This window comes from Xylocopa sonorina, chromosome 3, assembly GCF_050948175.1.
Source record: "Xylocopa sonorina isolate GNS202 chromosome 3, iyXylSono1_principal, whole genome shotgun sequence".
In the NCBI taxonomy this organism is placed as follows: domain Eukaryota; kingdom Metazoa; phylum Arthropoda; class Insecta; order Hymenoptera; family Apidae; genus Xylocopa; species Xylocopa sonorina.
Window position 1 is genome coordinate 12,181,214 of NC_135195.1, and position 9,619 is coordinate 12,190,832.

At 33.6% G+C, this 9,619-nt stretch overlaps 3 protein-coding genes across 3 annotated transcripts in view; all 3 read right to left on the minus strand.

The window, feature by feature from the left end:
* Positions 1-9,619, minus strand: part of Ankle2 (ankyrin repeat and LEM domain-containing protein 2) — a 34,938-nt gene that overhangs the window by 2,530 nt on the left and 22,789 nt on the right. The gene's annotated exons all lie outside the window — the stretch shown is intronic.
* On the minus strand, positions 5,348-7,332 carry LOC143433626 (zinc finger matrin-type protein 2). Its single transcript, XM_076911062.1, has 5 exons — positions 7,173-7,332; positions 6,509-6,729; positions 6,340-6,413; positions 6,122-6,267; positions 5,348-6,035 (listed from the first exon to the last, which is right to left on the minus strand). The coding sequence occupies exons 1-5, from the start codon at positions 7,179-7,181 to the stop codon at positions 5,892-5,894; spliced, it is 594 nt and encodes a 197-aa protein (XP_076767177.1). The 5' UTR covers positions 7,182-7,332; the 3' UTR covers positions 5,348-5,891.
* Positions 8,082-9,568, minus strand: LOC143433619 (adenosine kinase). Its single transcript, XM_076911052.1, has 5 exons — positions 9,346-9,568; positions 9,099-9,272; positions 8,754-9,024; positions 8,396-8,665; positions 8,082-8,290 (listed from the first exon to the last, which is right to left on the minus strand). The coding sequence occupies exons 1-5, from the start codon at positions 9,543-9,545 to the stop codon at positions 8,093-8,095; spliced, it is 1,113 nt and encodes a 370-aa protein (XP_076767167.1). The 5' UTR covers positions 9,546-9,568; the 3' UTR covers positions 8,082-8,092.

Genomic DNA, 9,619 nt, shown 5'->3' on the forward strand with positions numbered 1-9,619 from the left:
CGGCGGCATAGAGACACTTTTACATTTCTTTCCCATCTCTGGATGTTTCCGATTTTTCGTCACCGACAAGTGCACCCGATCGGTCACAAAAGGTAAATGTCGTTTCTTGGCTTTAGTTTTACCAGAAACAATGTACCGTCGACGTGGAGGTGGCTGGAGGTCGATCGCATGGATCTGGCTCTCGTTCGTGACCAGGATGACGAAAAAGGTTTCACAGCCTTCGCGGAACCGATAGCTTTTACCTTTTCCACCGTCTGGATTAGCTGATTTTCCACAAAATGCTCAGACCATGATGTAACCTCCCGTTAATCGAGCTGTTCGTGGTTACGCGCCATTGTGCGGATAGAATCGTTCCTTGTGTTCGTGAGAAACATTCATTACTTTAATAAAAAGAGTTACAGGAAATGTATGATAATGGCGCTAGAGTTACATACAATCCCTATTTCCTCACATATTTAAATAATTGTAGGAAATCAATTAATGACTTTTCTCCAGTCTATTCTATTATTGCTGTTCGTTGTGTATTCGTTCAAGATAGAACTCAAACTTATACTAGTTTCCAAATATTCCACTGCTCAACGTGAAAATTATTTTTCAGATAAATTGTTATTCCGTTTATTTCATAACGTTACAGCGACGTTACTCGCTTAATAATTTAACTTCGTCTTAGAGCATATGTTACCGTAAATCAAACATCTCATAATTCTTCCTCTCCGCGCGTTCCACTTTCATAGCCCAGCGACTATGAATCTTCAATTCATTCAACGCGTCTCCCACGAGCATATCATAACGTTCCACCGCCCTGATTGCAATCAATGAGCAATCAAGCCCAGCGATTAACCGCAACGTTTATGTCTCGCATCTCAAAAAAACTATGCAATCCCAACATTTTGCCGGCACGCATACGGCACAGGTATCGTTTCTCTATGAAAGGCCAGCTGTTGTCATCGAAATATTGCGGATGACACAAGGACCGTTAACCCTTGAGACCCATAATCGCGAAGTGGATACGTTGTCTTTCTTTTTCTGCGTGAGAACCATACATGCGCTACACGACGTCGGCTGAAATTTACAAGACCCTCCATTCACAAGCGAAACTGCCTATGAGAAAGACTGGTCTCCAACAGGTGTTAGAGGTCGAAGCATTCTGTTCGATAATCACTGGTCGGCTATACCGATGTTCCAACGGCAGATTCTTCCGCATTTAGCTTTAGGCGAGCATGTTTGCCCGTAAATAGCTAGACAGTGGTATGCCGCTAGAAAAATTGATAAACGTTGGCCTTTGTAGAAAGTCACGTATCATCGCGCGGAGTAGCTGCACAAGGTGTCCGATAAATCGTGGCCCATCTAACATAAAGATGGCCCTGGCCAGAACGAAGCGAATGTCAAACCGGATTGTTTTATGTGCAATTAAGGTTATTGGCAATTATATTCTAGAAAAATTCGAAACGCGTTTCAAATACCGACAATGACATTTAGAAAGTTTTTTATGATTGTTGATTCTTGATGAGAGTTTGAAGATGTACAGGCACGTATATCCAATCATTTGTATCGGGACATAAACATCACGCTTATGATAAATAATGATACAGAAGGCGACAATCTCTTTGCAATTTTTGCCACTAAAGAAATGAAATTGATTTTCTATTTTTTACTCGCTCCTTTGTGCATGCATCTACGAAAACGCTTATTTGCAGACATCTTTAGTAATTAATCGAGGTATTCTCGAATTCGCTACAATATAGTATAACTATGTAGTAGTTGTACCTAAAAAGAAAATAATAAAAAGTTTGATATAGTCCAAAATTCTTAATGAAATATCAATTTTATAGATAATATTATGAATTGAAAAAAGAACATAAAATTGTAGTACTTTCTTGGCTCCCACGTCTTGTCAACCACATTTTACACATTAAAATACTAACAAGGTGCACGTCGAGGAACGAAAGAAACATCGCCAAGGAACGTGTTCAAACGCAGAATAGTTCAAAGAACTGCATTCTAATGGACGTCGTCCTGAGCGATTCTTGAGACTTGCAATACAGTTACCGGTTGTACGTTACAACGTCATGGTACTGTTATTTTGAAAACTGAAGAGACATCGGCATCACCTGACACGACATAGGTAAGCTTATATTCCAGTACGTTAATAGTGGTTTCACGTTTTAAGTAATTTTTCATCTATTTTATCGCAATACCTATCTCATTCCCACGCGTCAATGATACCGCTACTTATCGGCTGCTCCGAAGGTAAAAATAATACATAAAGTTACTCAACGCGAGATATGTGCAATCAAATTAAAATGGCCATTTAATCGCGTTGTATGACCACGCTGAAATCACAGCGTGACGATGAGCCTAGATCTGCTCTCTGTTAAAGCCGATAATTGCTATTCTCGTTTTCTATTTAGTAACAGAAGCTTTTTTAAACTTCATATTCGGCACAAGGTCTCTCTCCCTCCCTTATTTTTGTTCGATCAAATTCTGGATAATAAGGTATCGTTGACGCAACTTTAATTACAATTCTATACGAAATTGTTACGGTTGACATAAGTACTATACAATAATTTATTTAACGCAACTTTATATCTCAAAATATATAGCTAGTAACGGAAATATTAGTAATTTCCATCAAGTCTATTAGCAAATCCAATTAACAATATACTGGCTAAGTTACAAGAGCACTTGAACGTGAGCATGTAACAATTATAAGCATTAATACGATACACTTTTTATGAGTGTGCTTCAACGAGAGTGAAGTTCGTATAGAAGATGAGTAAGGATAAACGCGTCACGCAGAATGAGTGCTGCAATCTGTACGCACGAAGGATATGTAAGTGCTTGAAGATGAATTAAATCCGCTACGGCGCAAATATTATTGCGCGTCACAGGACGAACATGTTTTTCATTTTAGTTCATAACAATCAAGAACGATATCCAACGAAATTCGAAAAAAGTTGCTCCGCTTGCGCTGCAAGAAACTGTTAGAAACATCGAAAGACTTTCAGAAAATCCTGTGAGACGTTAATTAACCGTTACTTTTAAAGTAATGTCGTACGTTAAACGCAGCTTTGGTATAACAATTTTTATCAGCAACATCCTCGAGTATGATTAAAACACGAACTAATGATTCATATCAAAGGGTAATGAATTATTTTCGATGTTAATAATGAAAATAGTTAGTTAAAAGTGAGGACTATTGATATAAGGCAACACATTTTCTCTAACAATACATTATATTGGAAACGGAACAATGTAATTCCACAAATCGTTCTCAGTTTCACTTTGGTACTTCAAGCGCGACGATATAGTGCTTATCGCCAGGCATTGAAATCACCAATAGCCTGCATAATGTAACTGCGGCGTTAAAGTTACTGCTACATTGTTACGATTGTAGTATTATTACGGTATAATATATTACTACTGAAAATATTATGGTGTAAAACATAATTTTTATTGCAAATGGATAAAAATTGCTATGCTTTATTAAAATAACTGTTACCGCTATATAAACATCGTCAAATTTAATCGCCACGTTTACATTGAACAAAAAGAAGAAGAAATTTCAACCATGAATCTAGTTACCATTGTTGGCTCAACAGAAACGAGAAATTCGTCTCTACATATAGACTGTTTTGGTACATTGATTCGATAGTGGTGATCGGCCGCGCACGAGTGAACAGAAATTCTGAAAATAAGAGTCGGTGAGAAGAACGGCGAGCAAACGGCGTATAATGGACAGAGTTCACTGTAGACTGATCATTTTCACTTCCGTGGAAAAGAAAAGGGAAAGTGCGTGTTATTTTGGAACAAGAAACTGTACCTTACCGAATGTAGCACCATATGTATATATATATACATGTATAACGCATAAGAAAGATCCTTTACGTGAGCTTCGTTAAAATGCCCTTCAAATAGAACAATTTCACTCGGCAGAAACAGTGAACAAATATTAAGCATCTGTATTACATGTTTGCATAAAATTTTCATTAAATGAATTCTTAAACAGTAGTACATAATTAATATATATCTTCCAATAAAATTTTGATATATACTAATATTTAACTCTTTGATGACACGAGTATGCATAGTATTCACGTCTACATACTTGAAGAATTAGGAAAATATTTTATGTCTAAACTTACTTGATTTTCCAGAGTTACATTCTTGAATAGGATGAAGAGTTCGTGGCATTGTTAAATGAAATTTCTCAATTTTCTATGAAACGACGTAACAATTCACTAACACTTGCGTTCTTAAGGTCTATCATGAAGGCATTTAAACAAATCGATGTCCATCCGCGTAGTCTCTCAACAAAACTCTTGTCAGGATTGCCTGATTTTGAACATTACGGCAACCGTCACGAATTGTCACATTTCTCTTGAAGTTTTTATAATTCTGGACATTGTTCAAGTATAACAAATATCGAAGTTTGATTGCATAAACGATTTATAATGTGACACTGAATTTCTTAACTTTTCAATATATAAAACTTTCAATTGTTATTCATTCGCACGATTGTAATAAGGAAACGAAGTAAAATTGCAAACTGACACGTGTCACTGACGCACGTGCACTGACTTGTATGCACTGTCTATCAAAAATCACGTGCAAACTAAATAATTCGTGGAGAAATGACCTCTGTAACTGTGACTTCCAATTCTTGAATTACGAATGCTTAATCTTCCAAAAAAAAATGGCGGCACTCGTGGACGCTCCGTGACCACGAGTGTCGACTACACTGAAGTAACGATGCTGGGATGAAACTTAGTAAACGGTTTCAGAATATCTTGGTAGAAGGGGCGTGCATACTTGGTTTCAATCTTTCTCGATGTCTTCTCTCCTATAGCTTCAGAAAGAAAGAAAGAGAGAGTATACGTTAGTACCATATATGCGTACGTCCCGCGGAACTCTCTTCAGATTTTGTCCTCCTTTTTCCTAAATGTAAGATGGAGAACGTAAGATTAAAGTGCAAGAGAGAAAGTTGTAGAAATAATCACAATACAACGAAGGACATCAAAGATAGACACCACTTTCCCTTTGATTAAAATTGAGAATTTTACTTTTCTCTTAAGTACTGCATATTGTTTAACAATTGAAATAAAAGTTGTTTCTAATATCATTTTTTTCTTGTTATACCAGGTTTTTGGAAACAACTAATAATATGGAAAATATATTTCGAAAATGAACTGGATCTTTCGTTTTTATTTAAATATATTTGACTAAAGCAAATTTAGAAAAGAGAAATTATTATTCAAATAAAAAACTAGTATCTTTTTTGCAAAATAAAGAGTTCAACATTCATTTTAAGGTAATACAGTTTTACAAAATCACAATGTACATATAATTAGGTGTATAAAATCTTGTACTTTTATTAACACGTCTCCCGCAAGATGTTATTTAAACAATGTTTATTACATTTCTGGCCCAGAAAATTGTAAATACATTTTATAAAGCTTGATTTCAATATCGCATTAAATCTAAAGTACGTTAATAGTTAAGTGATATAGAAGCCCAAAAAGCTACCTCGTATAATCTTCATATCAGTTATGCTACTTTTATTTAAAATATTAAATCAACGTACTTTCAGTGTTTATGAAATCATTTACTATACTTCACTATATGTGTTGTACCAGATACAGACAAAGATTATCTATATATTTCGTACAAATAGGGAATAAATTAAATTATGTTAAAATCTAAGATATAGATATCAAAGATAAGCTTTTGTATTAAGATCAGTCTTATTTATCCCTGATCTTGTAGAGTTCAATGTCAATTCTTAAATAAAACACTCCCCATGAAAGTAATAACATCATTGTCTTTTCTAAAGATGCATTTCTGCAAGACATTCTTTTTTTTTTTACAAATGATCCGATAATACTTCATTGTCACTTTTTTTTAGATCCAAAACCTGAAAAACCCATTATTGCTGCCATTTCGTCAGAAGGTCCACCATTATCCTCATTGGCTTCTTCAATTTTTCTTTTCTTATCTTTTCTCTTCTCTTTCCTATATTCCTTAATTTTTTCCTCCTGTGGATAATAAAAATAACCCTGTTCAAAAATCGGATAATAAATAAAATTTGCCTAGAAGAATGTATGCAGAGGACAAAACAAACCTCTTCTTTTAACTCTTTTACTCTTTGCTCTAAATCATAATCTTTCTTTTTTTCTTCTAACTTCTTTTTGTTCATTGCAAAACGAGCTTTAACCTGTTCCAATGTAGATCGTTCTATTTTCATTGACATACCCAAATTTCGTTGATCTACAAAAATGAATTAAAAACAGAAATTATTCAGTATTCGTTCAAATGTATTTTCTGTTAATATTTTATTACGTTTTGTGCCATTGATGTGATCCAAGAAATTAATTGAATCCTTGACAACACAATCACAGACATTACAGTAGTATCTGCAAGTAAATTTAGATATGCATACAATTGTTAAATATAACTACAACTCATATTACTGTTATTTTACAACAAATTGAGAAAAGTTTATTTTTACCCTCCAGTTTGTGAAGATGGTGTATTTTTATTAATAACAACACTTTTTCCTAATTTAGATTCAAGATCAACTTTATAATCTCGTTGTTTGAGCAATTCTCTTTTTACTGCTGGTTGTTTTGGAATTCCCAACTCTTCTTCTGCAATTTCATCCTGGAGACGTTGAAGCGCAATCCTTTCGTATTCTTCCCTGTTCCATTTTCGCCTATGATCATCTGGTCTCTAGAAATAAATACATACTGTATTACTTAAATTGCTTGATTACAATAAAAAACAAAAACTATTTATTTTGACAACAAATGCTAAATCGCTAATATAAGTTTCATCAACATTAATTCTACAAATCAAAACTTGGTTAAGAGCTATGTAGATGATTTCAATGTAACCAACAAATTTTAGAATTCTTTATATATATTATAAGTCATATTTATAACTTGACTCCTCGACTTTACAAGTTACATTTGTTATTGTTTCGAATAAAAAATTGATACATATAAAATGTGTTTATACTTAGACTTCTATCTGAATACAAATTATAGGTTAGAATATATGTCAAACACTAAGTTTGATGAATATCGTGTAAATTATTTTAACAACCACAATAAAAGTGAATAAAATTAAATATGAAATATACTAAAGTAAATAAAAATTATTGAAACTCTTACCATGGACATTTTCAAAATCTTTAACTTCAACCAAACCTACTGCGCATAAAAAAATAAACTGTTCCCCCTTCTTCTTTCTATTCGCAGTAAGAACATGCTCCTATCATTACATAGGCATACATGTGCTTTAGATGTCGCGAAATTAAACAATATTATTTTGCAAAAGAAATATTTTATTCTTACTTGACTACATATAAACAAACATAGTAGCTACAAAAGTTTCAATTTATTATTGAATTCTATTTCTCAACACTAATAGTACAATCATAATATTATAATATTGTAATTTATTCTATATTACTTTAGTTTTATTGTAATTTATTGTATATATCAATAGTTTTGTTGTAAGTTCTTGTATATTTCAATAGTTATATTGTAATTTTTTGTATATTTCAGTAGTTTTATTATAATTTTTTATATATTTCCCGCTTTAGAAGTAAGAGAGAAAAAGATATATATGAAAGCTATAAGAAAGAGTGAGACAGATTTCGCCGACCCTACTCGGGAACCCCTGGCGCTATCTCTGTGAAAAGTGCTCAAACTGGTCGCACAGCGGTACCGACAGCGAAGTGAACTACTCAAGAACTACTAGCGCCACCTCTGCGGAGGATACAGAAACTAATTACCGACCTAGTTTCAGTTCCCCTCCGAGAGATGGCGCCAGTAGTTCTTCAGTAGTTCACTTCGCTGTCGGTACCGCTGTGCGACCAGTTTGAGCACTTTTCACAGAGATGGCGCCAGGGGTTCTAGCGTAGAGTAGGTGTCATCTATCTCACTCTTTCTTATAGCTTTCTTATATATTTTTCTCTCTCTTATCTCTAAAGCGGAAAATATAAAATAAATTACAATAAAACTATTGTAATATACATCCAGATAACACAACTTTGTCACAGTAAGAGCACGGTACACAGGTACACATGTTATATTAATAAATCTTTTGGTACATTATCTGGTAATATAACACCAAGCCTGGTTACCATAAAAGATGCTACTCTGCAGCCATATTCTAAGCAATGCTTCGGTTTCCATCGGGCTAAAACTCCTGCTAAAAAGCCAGCTGCCAAAGCATCACCAGCACCTGTTGTATCTACAACAACTTTCGGTTTAATCGGTTGTACCTGGTGTAAAAATAAAAAGTAAATTCGTATTTTATTTGTTAACTTAATGTAACACATTTGCTGTAGTTTATACATATTTGTTTCGTGTTAAATAAATGGACATACTTGAACAGATTCACTTCTTCCCCAAACAGCAATTGCTGGACCTGATTCACCTTGACTCATAACAAATGTTCTACCATGATGCAACCAATCTTCATTTACTGTATTAGAAACACTCACAGAAACTCTTTTTAAACTATTCAGTAAGAATGGTATATCTGATATATTATTATATGTAAGACATAATGCTTGAGCCAAAGCTTCCATTTCTCTTGCATTACCAAATACGATATTTGCATATTCAACCATTTCACAAATTGCAGCATGATGATCCTGTGAAAAAGTAGTACAATATTATTAATATTATAAATGTATCAATAAATTAACACATTAGTAATTAAGAATTAAAGTGTTATTATACACTAAATATATATGTTCCATTTAAGTTGAAAGCTACAATTATATCCTTTTCTTTTGCTTCTTTAACTAGTTCCTTTGCAACAAGAAAACTGTGTGTTATGAAGAACCCTTCTATATAAATTATTTTTATTGTATCTAACGACAAACTACTTTTCCTAAGATCATCTAGAGTATATACACCAGCAGCTCCTATATTTGCAACAAGACTACGAAATGATGTATTTGTCAATGCTATACAATGCCCTGTAGGTAAAGTCGAATGAATGGCATATCTACAAAAGAAGAAAATAGAAAACAAATATAACTGGAACAAAAATAAGATTAAGAATTTTAAGCATCCACAAACCGGGCATCCACACCTGCTGATCGTACCAATTTTTCCAACATCGATCCCTTTGAATCATTTCCGAGGCCTCCATAATAAGCACAATATTGATTTTGAAAAGTTTCATCACAAAGCCATTGTAAAATTCGCATTGAATTCTGTGCAGATCCCCCAGCACTGATTTTCTGTTCAGATCTATTTGGTACATAATATGAATAATATTAAAATGGAAAATATATCAACTATTATTAAATATATACTTATTAACTCTAATGGTATATCTGCCAGTAACTCCTGCATTTTTTCATCAGGAAGCTCCACTTCCCCATCCATTTTCAGATTATGTTTCTTCAATAAATCATCGTTTCTTATTGTCACATAAATATCCAATAACGGATTACCAAAAGCCATCACTGCTGGTACTTCTAACTTTATAATAGCTTTCCTTAATGGTATGTTATTCGTCATCTTTATTTACGGTGTGTAACTTTGTATTCAAATGACAAATTGTAAATAAACTGCAATAAATTATTTTAATTTTT